Source organism: Somniosus microcephalus, unplaced genomic scaffold, assembly GCF_052327205.1.
Source record: "Somniosus microcephalus isolate GS21.2 unplaced genomic scaffold, FLI_Smic_1.0 scaffold318, whole genome shotgun sequence".
NCBI classification, from domain to species: domain Eukaryota; kingdom Metazoa; phylum Chordata; class Chondrichthyes; order Squaliformes; family Somniosidae; genus Somniosus; species Somniosus microcephalus.
Window position 1 is genome coordinate 306708 of NW_028225505.1, and position 23698 is coordinate 330405.

The window sequence follows — 23698 nt, forward strand, 5'->3', positions numbered from 1 at the left end:
TCATATTCCAGCATGAAAGCTTTTTGGTTCTGGTTATATTTTCTGTTGACCATTAATAATTCACGGTTCTTATGTAATTTGCATGGTGGGATTTCCCTCCCCAAAGTGGTCATAATCTCAAAACTTTCTGTAGTACTTAATTCCTGTCGCGAGCAACTGCTTCATTTATAATAAGTTTTTGTTTAATTCGGAGACTATGCCTTGGAGGTTAGTTCTGGATATCCACACATGGCACAATCATTTTTCAGAGAATTTCTAGAAATGTGGTGCAGCCCAATTTGTGGAAAATGGTGCAAATGTACACAAAGATAGGATTAGCAGTAGGCCATTCAGCCCCTTGAGCCTGTTCCACCATTCAATTAGTTCATGGTAGATCTGTACTCCAACTCTATTAACCCACCTTTGCTCCATAATCCCTTGATACCCTTACCTAACAAAAATTTATCAATCTCAGTTTTGAAAATGTCAGTTGACTCGGTACTGTTACTATGACTTGACTACCTCTCCTCTCTCTCTTGTAGATCTCAGCAGACCATTGTGATTGTTTTCCTCCTGTTCCCAGCCTGCTTTTTTATGGAATGTTGCTGGGGCAGGAGGAGGAACATGCATATTTATTATATAAATATATCCTTATCATGTCCTTCAAATGTCAAAAAACACTTTTACATTTCAGACACCGTTGTTATTTAGGAATACTTGGCAGCCAATTTGTGCACGTTAAAATGACAAATAGCAAAAATAGACGAAAGACCAGTTAATATGTTTGTGGTGGAGGTAGAAAGAGGACGATGGAAAATTCCCTGCTGTCCGTCGAATAGTGCCATGGGAACTTTTATATTTATCTGATTAGACATATGCTTTAACATCTTGTGCATAAGGCAGTACCTCCACTAATGTAACACTCAGTAATGCATTGAAATATCAGGCTGCATTGTGTGCTCAAGTCCCTGAAATGGAGCTTGAATCCTCAGCTTTCTGACTTAGAGATGAGAACGCTGCTACTGAGACAAGCTGTGATACTTGGATTCCGCAGTACTCTCCCTTTCTCACACTATAGAGATGTTTCAGTTCTGCTATGGATGCTGGGATATTTATGTTTCCTACTCGTGTTCTATTTCTTTCTTTTGCTGGAGAACAAATTAAGGAAAGAAAATAGAGCTGCCATCAAACACTGGCAGTAGTTCACAGGCAGGTGGGTCATGCATAGAGACAGAACAAATCAAGAGGTAGAAACAGAATTTTACTCCCCAAGTCAGCTCAGTAATTTCTTTTTCTTTTTTTCTTCCGCCACTCAGCTTCTATGTTCTAGACCTCCACCAATACCCTTTATAACCCAGCCACTCCACAGTGTGCACCAATGGCCCAGCATGACTTTGGCGTTTGATTTCTTCTCTCTTTCCCCCTTCCACCCCTTGTTGGAATGTGTCTGGCTTTCATTCAGCTAATCTTCACAGCAGAGCAGTTGAGAGTGGAAGCCTTATCTTCATTTTAGGATGGAGCATTCATGCGAGTGAGCCTTGAGTAATGTATTACTTGGAATTGCGGCCCCCAGCAAAGTAACAGACTAAGTGGAAGCTTCAAACTAAGAACTAAGAGTAACTAGTTTCTGTCAGTAGGTGAGTGTGTTGCAGTAACACATTTGTATGTCTGATTTATCAGGTTCAACAGAAGATGACCTGGTTCTGGAAGTGGTAATAATGATTGGCACGGTGTCCATGGACGATTCCTGTGCTGCAATGCTCGCAAAATCGGGAATTATTCCAGCTCTCATTGAACTTCTAAATGGTAAGGGATCACAGAATATATTTTTTTATTTTTTATTTTGTGCTTGTCCAGATGGGGGATGTGATGGGAAATGGAACTTTTGCCAATTCAGGCATCCAGTGTCAGCATCAAACATAATGCACTGCACAGTAAAGCTTCCTGTACTTGGCCCCAACCTCAAGGGCACTCCCTAGTACAGTATGCCGATTTTTTTTTTTTTTTTTTTCCATTGCCAACCAGCGTCATGAGGCCTTTGTGAGTGAGATTGCTAGTTAATGCAATATAAGGAGTAGACTGGGTTAAGAGTACCCAAACTCAATAGGGCCCTTCCAGCCAAAAGACAGGGGAGACTTTCATTTCATCAGTCTGGGCAGGATTTAAACTCAGATCGCAGAGGTGAAAGGTTAATGCTTGACCTATTGTACCACGCAATTTCCCATACATTATTACTAAGTCTACAGTGCCATTCAACATTGTTTTTTCTTTAATTGAAACTAAACTCTAGTATTGGTATGAATGCTAAATTGAGTGGAACTGACATAGAAACATAGAAGATAGGAGCAGGAGTAGGCCATTCGGCCCCTCGAGCCTGCTCCGCCATTCAATGAGATCATGGCTGATCATCCAAATTCAGTACCCTGTCCCTGCCTTCTCCCCATATCCCTTGATCCCTTTAGCCTTAAGAAAAATATATCCAACTCCTTCTTGAATATATTTAATGAATTGGCCTCCACTGCCTTCTGTGGTAGAGAATTCCACAGGTTTACCACTCTCTGGGTGAAGAAATTCCTCCTTATCTCTGTCCTAAATGGCTTACCCCTTATCCTTCGACTGTGACCCCTGGTTCTGGACTCCCCGGCCATCGGGAACATCCTTCCTGCATCCAGTCTGTCCAGTCCTGTTAGAATTTTATAAGTTTCAATGAGATCCCCTCTCATTCTTCTAAACTCCAGCGAGTATAAGCCCAATCGACCCAATCTCTCCTCATACGTCATTCCTGCCATCCCAGGTATCAGTCTGGTGAATCTTCGCTGCACTCCCTCCATGGCAAGAACATCCTTCCTCAGATAAGGCGACCAAAACTGCACACAATACTCACGGTGTGGTCTCACCAAGGCCCTGTACAACTGCAGCAAGACATCCTTGCTCTTGTTCTCGAACCCTCTCGCTATGAAGGCCAACATACCATATGCCTTTTTAACCGCCTGCTGCACCTGCATGCTTACCTTCAGCGACTGGTGCACAAGGACACCCAGGTCTCGTTGCACTTCCCCTTCTCCCAATCTATTGCCGTTCAGATAATAATCTGCCTTCCTGTTTTTGCCACCAAAGTGGATAACCTCGCATTTATCCACATTATACTGCATCTGCCATGCTTCTGCCCAATCACCCAACCTGTCCAAATCATACTGGAGTTTCTCGGCATCCTCCTCACAGCACACACGCCCACCCAGCTTTGTGTCATCTGCAAACGTGGAGATATTGCATCTAGTTCCCTCGTCTAGATCATTTATTATATATATTGTGACTAGCTGGGGTCCTAGGACCGATCCCTGCGGTACCCCACTAGTCACTGCCTGCCACTCGGAAAAAGAGCCGTTTATTCCAACTCTTTGCTTCCTGTCTGCCAACCAGTTCTCTGTCCAAGTCAGTACCTTGCCCCCAATCCCATGTGCCTTAACTTTACACGCTAATCCCTTATGCGGGACCTTATCGAAAGCCTTCTGAAAGTCCAAATACACCACATCCACTGGTTCTCCCTTATCTATTCTACCAGTTACATCCTCAAAAAATTCCAGTAGATTAGTCAAGCACGATTTACCTTTTGTAAATCCATGTTGACTTTGTCCGACCCTGTCACTGTTTTCCAAGTGCTCTGCTATTACATCTTTTATAATGGACTCCAGCATTTTCCCCACTACCAATGTCAGGCCATAATTCCCCGTTTTCTCTCTACCACCTTTTTTGAATAGTGGTCATTAGATAAGGCTTCATATCCAGATTTGCAACTAGGGATGGGCAATAAATGCGACCTTGCCAGCGTCGCCCACATCCAGGGAACAAATATTTTTAAATATTGCACCTTTTGAGTTCAGACAATTTCCAACAAAAACAAACAAAAGTATTGGCTTTCCATCAGAAATTTCTGGCACAAAGTAAGATGCAGCAATGCTGTACATATTTGTTCATTGGCTTTCTGACAATACTGTAATTGATACACTAAAATCCTTGTAGTACAAGGTCATATCGTGACCTATTCCATTTATTTTAAGCACTGGTCATAATTTACAGCTAAATTACTAGTGACAATTAGAATAGAGGAACAACAGACAAAGCCAACCAGAAGTACTAATGCACAATTTTAAGCTGCCAGTTGGGTATAAATTTATGGACATAAAGGTGTAAATATGCCATACATAGGCAGAGGAAAATCCTGAAAGCTACCTAGAGGAAGTATATTTGTACAAACAAAAACAGAATGAACTTTGCACTTCAAATTTTTGAGTTGGTACCTATTTGCTGCTTCATCAAAATACAACTTTAGGTCCTGGTGCAAGTTCATAACTTAGATATTTCGAAGTATTCTGCACCAGCATTCCAACACAAGCCTATTAAAGAAATTTAATGCATTAACGTGAATTAACGTGTCCGCCGTGACTCCGTTGGAAGCGCTCTCGCCTCTGAGTCAGAGGTTGTGGGATCAAGTCCCACTGCAGAGTCTTGAGCACAAAAATCTAGGCTGACGCTCCAGTACAGTACTGAGGGAGTGCTGCTTCAATCAACACCACTTAATTTTTTTTTTTTTTTTTAATCTGGTTATTATCACATTGCTGTTTGTGGGAGCTTGTTGTGCACAATTGGCTGCCGCATTTCCTGCATTACAACAGTGACTACACTTCAAAAAGTACTTCATTGGCTCTAAAGCGCTTTGAGGTCGTGAAAGGCACAATATAAATGCAAGTCTTTCTTTATCTTTATATTTTTTTAATTAGTTTATGGGATCAGGGTGTCACTGGCAATGCCAGCATTTATTGCCCATCCCTAGTTGTCCTTGAGGAGGTGGTGGTGAGCCGCCGCCTTGAACCGCTGCAGTCCGTGTGGTGAAGGTACTCCCACAGTGCTGTTAGGTAGGGAGTTCCAGGATTTTGACCCAGCGACGATGAAGGAATGGCGATATACTTCTAAGTCAGGATGGTGTGTGACTTGGAGGTGGTGGTGTTCCCATGCACCTGCTGCCCTTGTCCTTCTAGGTGGAAGAGGTTGCGGGTTTGGGAGGTGCTGCCGAAGAAGCCTTGGCGAGTTGCTGCAGTGCATCTTGTAGATGGTACACACTGCAGCCACGGTACGCCGGTGGTGGAGGGAGTGAATGTTTAAGGTGGTGGATGGGGTGCCAATCAAGCGGGCTGCTTTGTCCTGGATGGTGTCGAGCTTCTTGAGTGTTGTTGGAGCTGCACTCATCCAGGCAAGTGGAGAGTATTCCATCACACTCCTTACTTGTGCCTTGTAGATGGTGGAAAGGCTTTGGGGAGTCAGGAGGTGAGACACTCACCACAGAATACCTAGCCTCTGACCTGCTCCTGTTGCCACAGTATTTATGTGGCTAGTCCAGTTAAGTTTCTGGTTAATGGTGACCCCCCGGGTTGTTGATAGTGGGGGATTTGGCGATTGTAATGCCATTGAATGTCAAGGGGAGGTGGTTAGACTCTCGATTGTTGGAGATAGTCATTGCCTGGCACTTCTGTGGCGCGAATGTTACCTGCCACTTATCAGCCCAAGCCTGAACGTCGTCCGGGTCTTGTTGCATGCGGGCATGGACTGCTTCATTATCTGAGGAGTTGTGAATGGCGCTGAACACTGTGCAGTCATCAGCGAACATCCCCATTTCTGACCTTATGTTGGAGGGAAGGTCATTGATGAAGCAGCTGAAGATGGTTGGGCCTAGGACACTGCCCTGAGGAACCCTGCAGCGATGTCTTGGGGCTGTGATGATTGACCTTCAACCCCCACAACCATCTTCCTTTGTGCTAGGTATGACTCCAGCCAGTGGAGCGTTTTCCCCCTTATTCCCATTGACTTCAGTTTTACTAGGGCTCCTTGATGCCAGACTTGGTCAAATGCTGCCTTGATGTCAAGGGCAGTCACTCTCACCTCACCTCTGGAATTCAGCTCCTTTGCCAATGTTTGGACCAAGGCTGTAATGAGGTCGGGAGCAACGTGGTCTTGGTGGAACCCAAACTGGGCATCAGTGAGCAGGTTATTAGTGAGCAAGTGCCGCTTGATAGCACTGTCGATGACACCTTCCATCACTTTGCTGATGATTGAGAGTAGACTGATGGGGCGGTAATTGGCTGGGTTGGATTTGTCCTTTTTGTGGACAGGACATACGTGGGCAGTTTTCCACATTGTCGGATAGATACCAGTGTTGTAGCTGTACTGGAACAGCTTGGCTAGAGGTGCGGCTAGTTCTGAAGCACAAGTCTTCAGCACGATAGCCGGGATGTTGTCGGGGCCCATAGCCTTTGCTGTATCCAGTGCGCTCAGCTGTTTCTTGATATCCCGTGGAGTGAATTGAATTGGCTGAAGACTGGCTTCTGTGATGGTGGGGACCTCGGGAGTAGGCCGATAGGGATCATCCACTTGGCACTTCTGACTGAAGTTGGTTGCAAACGCTTCAGCCTTGTCTTTTGTACTCACGTGCTGGGCTCCACCATCCTTGAGAATGGGGATATTCATGGAGCCTCCTCCTCCCGTTAGTTGTTTAATGGTCCACCACCATTCACGATTATTGAATTGTATTGTTTCTTTCCTTACCTGCAGTACGCAATGTTACTGTTAGTCCAAATACAGCACAATCTTTTCATAGCACTTTTATTTTGTATTGAGATTTATTTTGCTTTGAGTGAGACTCCCTTTTAAAGTACAGTGAACACATTCTACATCTAAAAGGGCAAGTGGGCAACCACGTTTTATTTAATAATGTCATCTGCATTTTTCTGTACTCCAAAAATAGTGCTCTAGCCTTAAAATTGAAAAATTGGCTGTTCCTTCAATTCCTTCCTCCCCTCTCTTTCCCCCCCCCCCCCCCCCTGTCTCTGCACCTGCTTAATATCTGTTACATCTCCAGCTTTTTCCAGTTCTGATGAAGGGTCCCAGACCTGAAACCTTAACTCTGTTTCTCTCTTCATGGATGCTGCCTGGCCTGCTGAGTTTTTCCAGCGTTTTCTGTTGTTATTTCAGATTTCCAGCATCGCAATATTTTGCTATTGTACTAGAAAAAGGGGACTCGGCTTGCTTGAATAATGTAATTATAAGTACTTTGATGAGAACAAATCATTTCACTTGCAACCAAGTATAACAAAGGAATATTTTACCTTTTTCAGAGATATAGTACAATAATAGCGATTATTTTGTTGCATGTTATGTGACTAAATTGTGTGCCGGCAGACTCGTTTGTATATTCTGCCAAAATGCCCTGATTGGATCAAGTGAAGCCACATCTTCTTTCCTTTTTAGTAGGTATTTGATTGGCATATGATTTGCATATTGGCAAGGATTTGTAAACTAACACAACATTTAGCATAAATTTTCATGACTAATCTGAAATTGCTATTCACTATTGGATCTGGTCATGACTGAAGATCCTTATTTAAAGCAAGCACAGATCAATACAATTTCTCAGCGAGTGTAGAATGATCATTGTCACAATACTTACAAGCAACAGGAAGTGCCTCACTATGAAAGCATGTTTTTATAGAGTACAGCTGTAGTGCCTGCGGTAGTATTCAGTGAGTGGAGCTACCAGAGCAATAGAAGAATAACTTGGTTGGGTGTGCTGCAGTATATGTTTATATTGAGGATCAGCGCTGTAATCTGGATGCAGTATTTCAACAAGCTTTTAATGAGATTGGAGTAGCTGTAGTATTTACTGTTGAGCAGCTCAGCTCATAGAATCATAGAATGATTCAGCACAGAAGGAGGCCATTCAGCCCATCGTGCCTGTGCCGGCTCTTTGACAGAGCTATTCAATTAGTCCCACTCTCCTGCTCTATTCCCATAGCCCTGCAAAGTTTTCCCCTTCCAGTATTTATCCAATTCTCTTTTGAAAGGTATTATTGAATCTGCTTCCATCACACTTTCAGTCAGTATTTTTTCCTTGAATCGTCTCTGGTTCTTTTGTCAATTACCTTAAATCTATCTCTTCTGGTTACCGACTCTTCTGCCGCTGGAAACAGTTTACTCCTTATTTACTTTATTAAAACCCATCATGATTTCGAATACCTTTCCCCTTAACCTTCTCTGCTCTTTGGAGAACAATCCCAGTTTCTCAGTGAGTGGAAGATCTGGGGTGCTGCACAGATTACGCCTGTGTTTATCATAGAAGTACATATTTTCCCACAGAATCGTAGTATGATTTTTCTCCCTGTTTGAGATTGGTACCTCCGGCTGAGTACAGTTTCATGGCAGCTCTCGTCCAAGTGACCATTCTGTACATGGGAAGCTAGACAATGAGTGAACACAGACCATTCGAACTTGGGAGGCATCGCAGCTGAGCCCAATCTCATCGTCTTCTGGCATTCAAATGAACGGTTTTCATAGATGCTTGCTGTTTATTTTTCCTTTCTTCCTTCCCCTAGCCCAGGGATGCAAAGGACAATTTTAGTGTCTTTCCCCTGCCCCCTCTCCCCCCTCCCCCCACCCCCCTCCCTCTTGGCTGATATTGCAGAATTCAGCACAGGTAAGAAATCAAAAATGCATTCTTCTCAGTTGCTATGGCTAGATGCCACATCATGTGGTGTATTTAGTCACTGAACTGGTGTAAAAGCCAGAATTTAATTTAAAACAGTTTTTTAAAAAAGAAGTGGCAAAGTAATTATGATTTCATGAAAACGTTTCTGTAACATGAGTAGTTACATGATGTGAAGATGGAGATACATTTTTGCTTGCACACAGATGGCTGTCTGATCAAAATAAATTGCGATTTTTAACCTTCGCACGTGTAAAAATGCAACTTGTGAAAACTGATGGTGTGGATTGCTAGTAGTTTTTATAACGTCCCTAATATGTTACAGCCCGTAAGAAAATTTTGGGGTAGATTTTCAACTTCCCGCCCCTGCGTAAAACTTGTGTTACTGATCGGCCACCAGTTATAGAAAAGGCATAATTTTCATTTCTGTTGATTTCAATCACAATGAAAATCGGTCGGTTTCTATAATGGGCAGCCAATCTGCAACACCAATTTTATGCCCTGACAGCAAGTTGAAAACCTGCCCCCTTAAGCCTTAAAATCAGACAGTGATGATAGGTTACAAGATTGAATTATTTTTTTCTTTAAGATTTAGTTAAATTCTTTTGGTGATTTTTGAGTACTGTTATAAATCTCATCATCATAAAGAAACTACTCAGGAAGTAACGCTGGACGGCCAGCTGGTGGCGCTGTCCAAGGAGTATAAATACTCTGGCGTGGGCCCAGCTTGCCCAGGGACATTTTGTAAGACAGGAACTAGTGAAGTACAACTAGACCTCCATGTTCTGAAACAAGTTGATTAAAGCCTTGCTTTCTACTCAAACCAAGTGCGTAGTGAGTTTTATTACGTCAATTTAATCAACTTGATATCGACTCCACGCTCTGAGTGATTTCGGGAACAGCTAGCTATGACTTCAACAGCAGAAGGGAACTCCGGCATAATAATCAATCCATCATGGACAAACTACTCAGACCCGCCTGTCTTGACCTGGACCCGAATTCACCTACAACTGCTAAGGTATGGAAACACTGGTATCGTACTTTCAGCAACTTCCTCAGGGTGTGTGGTGAGAATGTTCCTGATAAATTAGAGGTACTTGCCAATTATGTATCTCCTCATGTGTTTGACTATATCAAAAACTGTGTAGACTACGACGCCGCTATCCTAATATTACAGCGACTATATGTTAAGGCCCCAAACAAAATCTTTGCTCGGCATCTACTGGCCACAACTCGACAACAGCCCGGGGAATCACTTGATGAATTCCTTCAGAAACTTCGCAGGCTCAGCAAAGATTGTAATCTTAAAGCTGTCACAGCTGAGCAGTACCAGGAGGAGTTAATTAGTGATTCCTTTATTAATGGGATTGTGTCTCCCTTCATACGCCAGCGTCTTTTGGAGAATAAAACCCTCGAGTTACAGGCTGCCTATGACCAGGCATGTTCCCGGGACTTAGCAAAGAGGAATGTAGATACCTATCTTTTACCTCGTGCACGGGCTGCTGCTATCACTTTGAATGACTCCTTCGATAGGTCTCGGGCGGAAGCCCTCACTGATGATGACTCTAACCTAGCGGATGACAACCCTACCCTAGAAGCCTTCACTGATGACGACCCTGCCCTAGCGGCACCTTGGCAATCTGGAAGGAAGTGTTTCTTCTTTGGAGGTGTGTTCCATTATAGGAAATTTTGCCCTGCTCATAACGCAACCTGCAATCATTGCCATAAGAAAGGTCACTTTTCTAAGGTATACCGGTCAAGAGCTCCTGTTAGTTTTGCAGCTACTATCTATAAAACTGCTCCTCCCCCAAGAGCCACTACTAAGGTTACAGCTGCTATCTATGAAACTGCTCCTCCCCCAAGAACCACTACTAAGGTTACAGCCGTCAAGGGTAAAACTGCCCCTCCTCTCTTCACAACTGTTTTTCCCCAAAGTCTGTCCCATGCAACCACGAAGGTTTCGGTAAATGGACACATTTTGAGCGCACTAATCAACTCATGCAGCTCTGACAGCTTCATTAGTGAGCGGGCTATCAGTAAGTTAAAACTGTGTATTTACCCCTCGGACAGGGAAATTGCAATGGCTCTGACGACACTGACCACCAATTCTTCCGGCTTTTGTCTTGTCGACCATATTCTCAATGGCCGCACTTATTTTTCCACCTGGCTCGGAGTGCTCAAAAACCTATGCAGTGATGTGCTCCTGGGACAGGATTTCCAGAAACAACACAAAAGACTCACTTTCGAGTTTGGAGGGTCAAAGCCGGAGATTACTATTACCAAAGTACCGTTTTGTGCGCTTTCGGCGGCTTCGCTCGATGAGCCCTCCTTGTTTGCCAATCTTTCTCCCCAATGTAAGCCCATAGTCACTAAATCACGACTTTTCAGCCGAGATGATCGATCCTTTATCGAGGCAGAAATCTCTCGCCTTCTAGCTGATGGTATCATTGAGCCATGTTCATCTTCCTGGCGGGCTCAAGTCGTCGTTGTTAAAAATCCTCTGAAGCAACACAAGAAACGTCTTTGCATCGATTACTCGCAAACTATTAACCAGTATACTGACCTGGATGCCTACCCACTACCACGCATCGATGACATGGTTAATAACCTTGCCAACTACAAGGTATTTTCAACTTTTGATTTAAAGAGCGCATATCATCAAGTACCGTTAAAGGACTCTGACAAAAAGTATATGTCCTTTGAGGCCAATGGTCAGCTTTACCAGTTTTGTCACCTTCCATTTGGGGTCACCAATGGGGTGGCTGTCTTTCAACGGGCAATGGATAGCCTAGTCAAACAGGAGAACTTAACGGACACTTTTCCATATCTGGATAATATCACCATTGCTGGTCATGACCAGAAGGAGCACGATGCCAATCTCCAGAAATTTTTTGACGTTCTCAGTCGTCGCAACTTAACCTTAAATGAGTCCAAATCTGTGAAATCAGTACCATCAGTCAACATCCTTGGCTACTGGGTGGGCAATGGTGTCATCAAACCGGATCCGGAGCGACTTTGTCCGCTTCAGGAGCTCCCTCCCCCTATGAATCTCGGCTTTCTTCGTTGGGCACTCGGCATGTTCGCCTATTATGCGAAATGGATACCCCACTTCTCCGACACGATCCAGCCCCTGCTTCACGCAAAGTCATTTCCATTGGAGGCAACGGCTATTTCAGCTTTCAACCTCCTCAAGCGACAACTGGAAAAAGCCATGCTTCGTTCCATTGATGAAAATCTTCCTTTCGTGGTCGAGTGCGATGCATCGGATGTGGCGATCTCTGCTACCTTGAATCAAGGTGGTCGACCCGTTGCATTTCTGTCCAGAACTTTGCAGGGTAGCGAGCTCCATTATCCTCCTGTCGAGAAGGAGGCTACGGCCATCATCGAAGCTGTATGTAAATGGAGTCATTTTCTCGCTCGTCGCTATTTCACACTTATAACCGATCAGCGCTCCGTGGCCTTTATGCTGGATAACCGGAAACGCACTAAGATCAAGAATAACAAAATACAACTCTGGAGGATGGAATTGGCCGCCTTTGAATACACCATACATTATCGACCCGGCAAAGAGAATGTGGCCCCGGATACCCTCACACGGGCATTTTGCTCTTCTATGTCAACTTCGACTCTTGCGGATCTTCATACTGACTTATGCCATCCTGGCGTTACCCGCATGTTGCACTTTGTGCGATCTAAAAATCTCCCATTTTCTATGGAAGATGTGAAAAGAATATGCTCCTGTAGAATTTGTGCGGAATTAAAACCGCAATTCTTCCGTCCATCGGTTGGCTCGCTCATAGACGCTATGCAGCGACTCAGCATTGACTTTAAAGGGCCATTGCCTTCCTCAATGCGAAACAGCTACTTGCTTACAATGGTGGACGAATATTCACGCTTTCCCCTGTCCCAATCTGCTTACTTCCACAGTGATCAAATGCCTTGATCAAGTCTTTTCCCTTTGCAGTACGGCCAATTTCATCCACTTTGATCGGGGTCCCTCCTTCATGTCAAGCGAACTCAAAAGTTATCTCTCCCAACGGGGAATCGCCACAAGTAAAACGACACCATACCATCCCATCGGTAACAGACAGGTTGAGAGATACAACGCTATCATCTGGAACGCTGTTCGTCTTGCGCTGAGGTCACCAGTGGGAAACTATGCTCCCTGATGTGTTGCATTCCATCAGGTCGCTTTCTACGTCCACCAATGTCAACCTCATGAGTGATTCTTCAGCTTCCAGCGTCGCTCCACCCATGGGACGTCCCTACCGTCATGGTTGGCAGCTCCCGGCCCCGTGCTGCTCCGAAGATTAGTCCGATCTTCTAAAAACGATCCCCTCGTCGACGAGGTAGAACTCACGGACGTCAATCCCACGTACGCGCACGTGCGGTACCCTGATGGCCGGGAGTCCACTGTTTCGCTCTGGGACCTGGCTCCCTGTCCAGCCGGTTCCACGGACCCAACTGATAGAGGGACCCACGGTGATGATGCCGACACTCTGCGCTCCCGCGAGGATGATGCCCTACCTGGGATATCGAGATCTGCCGGCTGCCCTACCGGATTCACTCAGGGAGCCGAGTGCTCCCTGTGGGATGGCCACCCGAGGCCAGGATGCCGGTCAATCCCCGCCTATCAAACAGGATGAATCTAGCTCTGCGCCTGTGGGGACCCGCACCCGGAGTCACGATCTCCCCAGCCTCCCTCGGGTCGATCAGGGCAACACGGGCCCTGTCGATCCACCGGTACGGATCAAGCGGCCCAGGGACCAAGACACAGTCCGGGGAGACGTGCCTTCTAGCCATAAACAAAGATCTAAAAGACTGCGGCTATTCGTGGTCCGCCTAATCTGTTAAGAGGAAGTCGTCGGACTTCCAAATCTTTTAGGCAGGAAGAATGTTATAAATCTCATCAAGAAACTACTCATGAATTAACGCTGGAGAGCCAGCTGGTGGCGCCGTCCAAGGAGTATAAATACTCAGGCGTGGGCCCAGCTTGCCCAGGGACATTTTGTATGACAGGAACTAGTGAAGTACAACTAGACCTCCATGTTCTGAAACAAGTTGATTAAAGCCTTGCTTTATAGTCAAACCAAGTGCGTAGTGAGTTTTATTACATCAAGTACATTTTAATTGACTATTAGAGGGAATTGTATTTTGTGAAATAAAATTTGCATTGAAAATTAAATATAATTGAACAATTTAATGAAATGATACCTTTTTGCTTTTAAGATTCAATTTTTGGACATAAAACTCATAAATGCTGGAAACCTGAAATAAGAACAAAATACAGTAATTACACTAAGTCAGTTAGCAGCTGAAAGGAAAAAAAACAAGTTTCAGCTGTGACCCTTCGTTGCAATGGAAATGCATCTTTTTCGGATGCTGACTGACCTGTGTGCTTATAGCATTTTTGTTCTGCAAGGTAGAGGCAGCTAATGATGTATTGTTGCGCTTAAAAATTGGATTACTGATGGGCACTTCAACTTTAAAAACTTAATATTTGCGCTTAGTTTGTCAGAATATAATTTACTAATGTTTCATAATTCTAAACATTAAGAATATGCATATTTATTTTGCATTTAAAAATGATTTTGCTTTTTACAAATGGAAAAAAATATTAAGTACTTATGAGGTTAATGGAACCTCTTCCTCATTCTGGTCTACCCTCCCCCTCCTGTGCACACCATCTGCTTTATTGCGCATGAGCAGCATTTTGGAATTAGCCATTTGATGCACCCTGGGATGTGTAAAGTTTGTGGTTGCTTGGTAGCATCTGTGCTAAAATAATTGCTATATTTATAGCAACTCTTTTGGCTTTTTGCAGGCCTGTATTAAAATCGTCTCTCTTTTGTCATTTTGCAGCTTATAATGAAGATTTATGATAGATTGGTTTGGCACTTATGAAATTGCTGTTGAATGGATTAACATTAGGATTTATTGAAACTGGAACTGTTTTGATGTCTCATCGTATTTATTAATAGCGTTCTTGCCTTTTGAAACTGTACCTTGGTTGAGATGAACAGAATTGAGTACAAAAATATTGGGCATTTTGGGAAGCGGGCATTTCTCTTCAGTGAGATCATAATATAACTATGATTGAAGATGTTAAGTAACGTGATTGTTTCCACCTCTTTATGCTTCATCCTGTTCAACTGACTGACAGTATTCTGCCCTTGCAGCGCGTTCCTATGCAGAGCTAGACAGGTAGCTAACAAATTGATATCTTCCCATAAAAATCACAAGGCTTGACTTTTCTTGTAAACTTTACTGAAAGATTCTTATTGTGAAACTGAAATACAATACAGAAATGGAAGCACATTAGTATACAAGCACATAACTGATATGCATACACAAATTTAGGTACGTCTGAGCAACACAGTACATTTGGCATGTAACTTACCAAACATGTGGAAACACAGCTTACTGTGAATATACATTTAGCAAACTGGAAGGCATTCTCTTTAAATTAGCCCTGTACATAGTGCATCAAAATACAGCTACAAGTTAACCAGCTAGACAGGGAGCGAGCACTTCACGGCTAGCTGTGTAAGTTTGCTTACAAAGAAAAGTTACAAACTAAACATTTTCTGCAAAATATAGTGTACACTAATCATCTATAACATTCTCAAGTACTTACAGACAAATAGTGTCCAAGGCTGGAGCGTGACAACAATATAACTTCCCAGACCATGTGTGGCTGCAGGTCTGTCTGTGATATACGGTAGTTTACTGCACTTGCTAGGTACCAAATATCCACTAGGTGGCGGCACACAATGGAAATCGACCCAAATTACTCAAACCCCTGAATTAACTGGAAAACTAACATAAATTCCTAAAGAAAGGCAGCACACTCCCTGCTTGGTTGTACCACTACAGATACAAAATAAACCTAAAGAAAACGTTCTTTGGCTGCAAACATACTCAGAATCCTTTCTCTAGGTTTCTTCAGAAAGGAGGACTACGATCTCTGAGACTGGCCTCAGAAACACTTTGACAGTACCCTCCTTGACAATCTTCACTTCCACCTTGCGGACCCTCTTGTCCCTGCTCGGCAGAGTTTTGACAACCAGTCCCACTGGCCATTCATTTCTGTGTGCTTGGCTGTCTTTCAGCAAGACAACATCTCCCACTTTGACATTTGGCTTGTCTTCTGTCCATTTCCTATGGCTCTGTAGGGTGGACAAATACTCTCCTCTCCATCTCTTCCAAAAAGTGTCTGCAAGACACTGGACTTGCTTCCCGTGCAGCTCAGCCATGTCGAAGTTTCCAGAGGGGGCTGAAATAGCACTCATCTTTTGAGTCAGGAGCATCGCTGGGGTGAGGACTGCAGGCATGTCTGGATCGGTGGACACCGGCACCAGGGGTCTTGCGTTCATGATCGCCATGACTTCAGCCATGAGAGTGCTCAAGACATCATGTGTGAGACGAGTGGGTCCCGTCCGAAGCAGCATAGCATCCAGAATATGCCTGGCAACACCGATGAGCCTCTCCCATGAACCACCCATGTGGGATGAATGCGGGGGGTTAAACACCCACGTGCATCCTTTCTTTTGGAGGTAGCTTCTTACCGCTGCATCGTCCGTGTGGATGTCCAACTCCTTACAGGCACCCACGAAGTTAGTCCCTCTGTCGGAGCGGAGAAGTTTGGCTGGACCACGGATTGAGAAAAACCTCCTCAGGGCACTGATGGTTAGGAAAGCTTTGTCATCCATGGGTAGTGTTGGTTTGTCATCATCCTTGGACCTTTCAAACACTGAGCATCCTAGGCTGTCTATGCTCACAGTGAGGCCTGCCTCTTCCTCACAGGCAGAGGAGGTTGACCTATGATGCTGCGTCATGCCATCGTAGTCTTCCTTTAGCTGGATCCTGTTTGGGCATGGGCTGAGAAAGGATGTACGACCGTTGTGCAACACGTTTGCTTTATATACGTTGACATCCGCTGGTTTGTGGACTGTTCCCAGGCAAACTCCACCCACGAGGACCCATCCCAGGTCAAGCCGCTGCGCATAAGGAGCATTATGGGGCCTGTTGATTTGCTCACACACCTTGTGCACCCTTAAGATGTCTCTTCCCAAGAGCAGGAGGATTGGAGTGTCCGGGTCCACAGCTGGAATCTTGTTGGCAACTGGCTGTAGGTGGGGCTGATGGTGTGCGACCTCTGGGGAAGGAATTTCCGTCCTATCATCTGGCATCATGTCACACTCAATTAAGGTGGGGAGGGGAAGCTGTAGTTTCCCATCCATGGACTCGATCATGAAGTTGCCAACTCTCCTACCCGTAGTCTCTGTTGTCCCTGAACAGGTTTTTAGCGTGTACGGAGCTGCGCTGGCCTTGACTTCAAAGAGATTGAAGAATTCTGTCTTCGCTAGAGACTTGTTACTTTGCTCATCAAGCACTGCGTACATCTTGATTGCCTTCTCCTTTCTCCCTGCAGGATATGCTTTAACCGAGCAGATTTTGGAGCATGAGCGTGGGCTGCTTGCATTTCCACAAACCTCTGTACACTTGGAGGTGACGGAAGAAGATGCGCTTTCGCTTTGCTCCCCGCTATCCTCTTTGTCAACCGCAGCACACTCGGTGGTCGAAGGAGGAGGACCTGGATGCAGGGCTGCGATGTGTTTTTCACTGTTGCACTCGAAGCACTTGATTGTCGCCTTGCAGTCTTTTGCCATGTGCATAGTCGACCCACAACACCTGAAGCAGATGCAATTCTCTTTCAAGTATGATTTGCGCTCATCAATAGGCTTGCCTCTAAAGCTTCGACACTTTGAGTGGGTGGGGCTTCTTGTGTATTGGACACTGACGATCTGGGTCAACCACTTTATTCCCAGCAGAACTGGATTGGTTGACTGAGGGTTTGGCTGGAACATCTGTTTTGTGCACGCTCACAGAGGCTTTGTTGCTGTACTTTGTGGGTTTCTCTGTTCTCGAAGGAGCGTAACTGCTGGAGGTGGAGAAAGTGAAACTTGGATCATTCCTCACCTTTGCCTGTTGTTGGACGAACCTGGAGAAGAGAGAGAAGGGGGGAAATGCCACTCCGTAATCCTCCTTGTACTTGGATCGCTTAGCTATCCATTTCTCTTGAAGGTTGTAGGGGAGCTTTTCCACTATTGGGTTTACCCCACGAGCTGTATCCAAATACGAGAGGCCTGTCAGGTAACCTTCTTCCTTAGCACACTCCAGTTCGAGGAGAATGTCACCCAGTTGTCGAAGCTCGACATTACCTTTGTTGGTTAGCTTTGGAAAGTCCTTAATCTTCTTAAGCAGTGCGTGTTCAATGACTTCTGGTGTCCCATAACAGTCTTCGAGACGTTGCCAAACCAGATTGAGGCCTGCTGTGGGATTGCGGACGTGCGCTGAGCGAATTCTCTTCGCCTGTTCTGACGACTCGGCTCCGAGCCACTTTGTCATCAAATCTAGTTCTTCTCTGGCTGACAGATTCAAGTCCTTGGTGGTACTCAGGAAGGACGCTTTCCATGACCAATAATTTTCAGGACGGTCATCAAATTCTAGAAGACCTGAACTTAACAATTCTCGGCGGATGAGGTACCTAGCGAGGTCTTGTGCACCTTGTGGCTCGGGTGAGGACTGCTTGGCTGGATTGGCCGAGTGCTGTGGAGGTCTCTACAGGTAAGTCTTACTTGTTTCTTCTCTTTTAAGCTCAGTGTCTCCGAAAACAGGCTGTTTGTTACTGTGGTGAGTAGCTGGTTCTGCGTCGAGATACCTGGATGTTTCCTTGAAGAACAATTTGTAGTGTTGTTGGACATACTCACTTGTACGTTGCACTGGACTGAGGGGCTGTTCTGGAACATATGGTTCATGGCTGTGCTCCCCGCCTTCGTTCTCCTCACCTTCTTCATAAGCCTCAGCTTCAGCGGCAGCTCTCTGGCTTTGGAGAATGTGGAGACTGGCGTCGAGGTCAGCTCTCTGCTTCATCACACTAGCGTCGAGGTCAGCTCTCTGCTTCATCACAATAGCTTCTTTTTCAGCGAAGGACAATTGAGCCTGGGCAGCTTTTGCCTTGGCATGTGCTTTGGCGGCTGCAGAAGTTGTCGATGACGACAGTCTGCTGGACCGCCGAGATGATCTAGAGGATGCTTTAGAGGACTGTGACTTGGCATCATTTGCTCGAAGAGGCTCATGCTTCTCGGTTGGCTGGTCGACATCCTCTGTGGTATATTGTCTTCCTGAGCGTAGACTCATGGTAGCTGGGTGGTATCTTCTTGTGCTTGAGCCCGCTGTGCTGTTGTCTTTTCACTATTCTGCCCTTACAGCGCGTTCCTATGCAGAGCTAGACAGGTAGCTAACAAATTGATACCTTCCCATAAAAATCACAAGGCTTGACTTTTCTTGTAAACTTTACTGAAAGATTCTTATTGTGAAACTGAAATACAATACAGAAATGGAAGCACATATTAGTATACAAACACATAACTGATATGCATACACAAATTTAGGTACGCTTGAGCAACACAGTACATTTGGCATGTAACTTACCAAACATGTGGAAACACAGCTTACTGCGAATATACATTTAGCAAACTGGAAGGCATTCTCTTTAAATTCTCTGTACATAGTGCATCAAAATACAGCTACAAGTTAACCAGCTAGACAGGGAGCGAGCACTTCACGGCTAGCTGTGTAAGTTTGCTTACAAAGAAAAGTTACAAACTAAACATTTTCTGCAAAATATAGTGTACACTAATCATCTATAACATTCTCAAGTACTTACAGACAAATAGTGTCCAAGGCTGGAGCGTGACAACAATATAACTTCCCAGACCATGTGTGGCTGCAGGTCTGTCTGTGATATACAGTAGTTTACTGCAGTTGCTAGGTACCAAATATCCACTAGGTGGCGGCACACAATGGAAATCGACCCAAATTACTCAAACCCCTGAATTAACTGGAAAACTAACATAAATTCCTAAAGAAAGGCAGCACAGACAGCCAAAAGAAACTTCTTGCAGTCACCTAGCTGCTTTGAAGTTTTCTAGCATTTATTTAAGTTTTATTAAAATGTTGGATAACTAAAGTCTCAAAGTCCAATTCTATCATGAGTACTGTGTTTCCAAAATGATATTCAGACATTTCAGTGATTTTGAGTAAGATAATCTAAACCGTGGCACATTCACTGCTGGAGAAACCATATAAAGTTCCAAGTCAATTGGCTATATTAAAAGACTGATCAGCTTATTACTGATGTGATCGCAGCTTTAGCAGTGATTCTAAGACCTTATCCAACCGTGCCCTTCTGAGTTGGCATAGTAGAATTAGTTGCCTTGCCTTCTGGAATGCTCGTCATCTCCTGGGATGTCGGAAGAGTGGACCGCCATCTGTAGATGTGATGTCTGTTCGCTCTTGAATCGTCCATCTCAAGGATAGGTCCACTTTCCATGTTGATAGCTATATTTGGACTACAACTGGTTCAAGTTTTGTTTTCCTTTCTCATATATCAAAACCTTTGCCTGTACTTTGATTTGGGAAGTCTATAAATCTTAAAAATATATATAAAATGTAAATAAAATAGAGAAAAAAATGTTGCTTTTTAGCAGAGAGCTGGGATGACGTTTTGGCCTCTTTTCACCCCACATGCATGCATACCTACTTTTTTGAGTCAAAAAACACCATCTTTAATACTTTTGATTCTCAAATAAACCTTGTGGTGTTATTAACTATTGTGAGATGTATTGAAAGGTTCACCTCTTTTGGTGTCCGATATGTAAAGAAATTATAATGACCTTAGACTAGCTATTTAAAAAAAAACAGACATTTCAATTGGTGGTTTTACTCTCCTATCTTCTCAGCTTTCTATAACAAAGGGACCACTGAAGTAAATTGTTTTTAGCCGTCTGACATGCCATCTCAAAGTTGTGACCTTGACAAACTCGGGCCATTAAATTCTAGTGAAAGTCAGATTTTTGGGTTTGGCTCTTTCTTTTTTCCAGGGTTCAGTATGATTGTTGATAAAACCATTTTGAGGATACATTTAGGACATTTTAACTACAGTAATCAGTTGGGATTCAGGTGCCTTTCCTGCAATGTAATCTCCTTTGACTGTATATTTCTGCTCTTTCCCATAGCCAAACAAGAGGATGATGAATTTGTTTGCCAGATTGTATATGTCTTCTACCAGATGGTTTTCCACCAAGCTACCAGAGATGTGATTATAAAGGAAACACGTATCCTTTCTGAATGACAGAGATTTTTTCTCCCCTTTCTATTTAGTGCTTCCGTCAACTTGATCCAGAAAGCAAGGGTACAAGACTGAAAAATTTAAGTTGTTCAAATACTGGTACTGTACAATATCTTGGCATTTTAGGTCAACGGGTCAAAAACCTCAGTTGATTTCAATGTCCTGTTAATGTTTAAAGACAAAAATCTGTAAAAGTTAATAGCATATATTTTAAAGTTAATTTCTTACAGATGAATATACAATAAAGATGAAAAGGCTGCATGTGCAATTCATTAATACACAGGCTAAATACTACAGTTAGAGAGTGACTGAACATGATTATTTTGTGAAATTGTTCATTATGGACTTCAGACTATATTATGGCAATTGAACTCACTGAACAGTGTGTTAAAGTCATGAATGAGATGGCTGGTGGTGAGATAAATGGCTTGGTTCCACCCATTTTACTTACTCGACACCTTTTATGCCTAAGAATGCCAGAGATTTCCTTTTTTTTAAATGAACTGATTGTTATTCACTCCTGATTTGTACCGTGGATATTAATACTGGCAGCTTGGGTTTTAATGTGATGTATCCTTTAGAATCTTTAAAATTGGGACGGGGTGGCATTTGTGTGAGGATTTGGTGAATGATCATTACATGACCAGTATGCCACTCAGTCCCCTATGGTTGTTAATGACATCTGTAACCTGATGGTATGATACATTCCTAACTCCTCGATCGCAGTCAGGCCAGGAGACCAATCTTGGTTCACTGCAGAGTGCAGAAGCAGCAACAGCCATACTTTAAAATGAGGTACTAACCTAGTGAAGCCACAAAGAGGGCTACCAGCATACTAAACGGTCTCAGTAGGTTATAAACAGCTGAGTAGTCCCATCAACTGATGGATCAGAGCAAGTCTCTCCTTGGCTTATGACATTCAGTACTTTAACCAACTTCCTATTTATACTGCCGTATTCCAATTAATACCTGTGCCAAAATTTTATCTACAAATCTCCTATTCAACTCCTTATCAACTTTTTATTCTGTATTCTGGGCCAGTTATTGTGTGTAGGCAGTAATACAACTCAAATGCTTTTCTTCCATAGACCTTTTATTATAATAAAGCATACTTGACTTGGATGTTGCTTTTCCTTAATGTGCTGCTCATAGAGGCTCCAGCATACTTGATTGACTTGATGCATGATAAAAATGCAGAGATACGGAAAGTCTGTGACAATACATTAGACATCATTGCGGTAAGGAAGAAATTATGCCCTATTAAGCCCTCATTTATCTTGCAGCTTCTCTTTTTGACTCATGTTAAATGGGAAGCAATTAAAGAAGGGAGGGAAATAACCACAGAAGACGCTGGAAAAACTCAGCAGGCCAGGCAACATCCCTGGAGAGAGAAATAGCATCAACGTTTCAGGTCGAAACCCTTCAGAACTGAGGAAAAAGGCAGGAAATGAAACTGATTAAAAGGCAGTTTGGGGGCTGGGAAATGGGGGAGGGGATGAAAGGAGACATTAAGAGATATTCAAGGTGAGACGAGATGGTAATAGGACAAGTAAAGAAACAAACAATGGCTTTAGATGAAGTGTGAAATGTGCTGGCAGAGTGAAAGACAGCTGCCATGTGGGAGAGAGAAAAAAAGGAAAAGGCACAAAACAAAAGTGTGGATAAAAAGTATGAAAATATAATAGGGGCCGAGGTTATGATCTGAAATTGTTGAACTTGTTATTGAGTCCAGAATGTTGTAAAGTGCCTAATCGGAAGATGAGGTGCTGCTCCTCGAGCTTACGCTGAGCTGCATTGGAACTATGCAAGAGGCCGCAGAGGGTGAGGTCTGAGTGGGAATGGGGCGGTGAATTGAAATGACAGGCGACCGGAAGCTCGGGGTCACCTGTACGACTGAACGGAGGTGTTCCGCAAAGCGGTCACCCAGTCTGCGTTTGGTCTCCTCAATGTAGAGGAGACCACATCGTGAGCAGCAAAGAAGGGAGGGAAATGTGCAAAGTAGAGCAAAAAGAATGGGCCGTATTTTGCGACCCCTATGGGTGTGTACGAGATGCGCACGTGCCCTTGGGGGCCGCGCAAGTTCCTGGTTTAGGCATGGGAAGCGCATGCGCTAAAACCCCGAACTTGTGACCTGTCAAGGACAGATCCTCCGCATCCCCGGGAGAAGGGCCTCCGCGGGTTTGCCCAACTTCCGCCCGCTGAATGCCCGTGAAATTCTTATGCCTGGTAAAAGCAGGCGTAAGGCCTGCTTTTACCAGTATGAGTTGTTAAAAAATAGAAAAAAAAAATTTACATTTACATTTATACATTAAAAACCCTGTCCAATAAGGTAAGTTTATTTTTAGCCCTGTGAAAACATACTAAAAAATGTTTTCAAACAATTAAATTTTTGTTTAAAATATTTAATTAAATGGTATTTAAATTAATTTAAAATATGTAATTTAAAAATGTTTTATTTCGTGTGTTCGTGTATTTTTTAAGTGATTCCCCATTCATACTTATGGGAGTTCCGTACGTACTTCCACCTCTGTAACATCGCCCGACTCCTGCCCTGCCTCAGTTCATCTGCTGCTGAAACCCTCATCCATGCCTTTGTTACCTCTAGACTTAACTATTCCAGAGCCCTCCCGTTCGGCCTCCCATCTTCCACCCTACCTAAACTTGACCTCATCCAAAACTCTGCTGCTCATATCCTAACTCGCACCAAGTCCTGTTCACTCATCACCCCTGTGCTCGCTGACCGACATTGGCTCCCGGTCTGGCAACACCTCAATCCTCAGACTGTGCTGGTGCATCACAGCTGATCCTCATCCCATTTAATGCCCTCACATTTACACTTCCATCAGGAGTCAATCAGAAGTGGTAACACTGGGCACATTCCACCCCCCCCCCCCCCCCCCCACTCTTTCATTTAGGATGCTGAGGCCAATTGTGGCATCCATATTACTGCCTCAGCTCAGATCAGTTAATTCAGCACTAACTGGGACCCTCTT

The 23698-nt window shown here is 44.0% G+C and overlaps 1 protein-coding gene across 3 annotated transcripts in view; it reads left to right on the plus strand.

Annotated features, from left to right (window-relative positions):
- Positions 1-23698, plus strand: part of LOC147081883 (kinesin-associated protein 3-like) — a 166462-nt gene that overhangs the window by 120326 nt on the left and 22438 nt on the right. For all 3 annotated transcript variants that reach the window (XM_085980621.1, XM_085980623.1, XM_085980622.1), the window contains 3 exons: positions 1660-1785; positions 20593-20691; positions 21858-21943. In XM_085980621.1, the coding sequence (XP_085836747.1) occupies positions 1660-1785; positions 20593-20691; positions 21858-21943 (311 nt within the window). The remainder of the gene's footprint in view (positions 1-1659; positions 1786-20592; positions 20692-21857; positions 21944-23698) is intronic.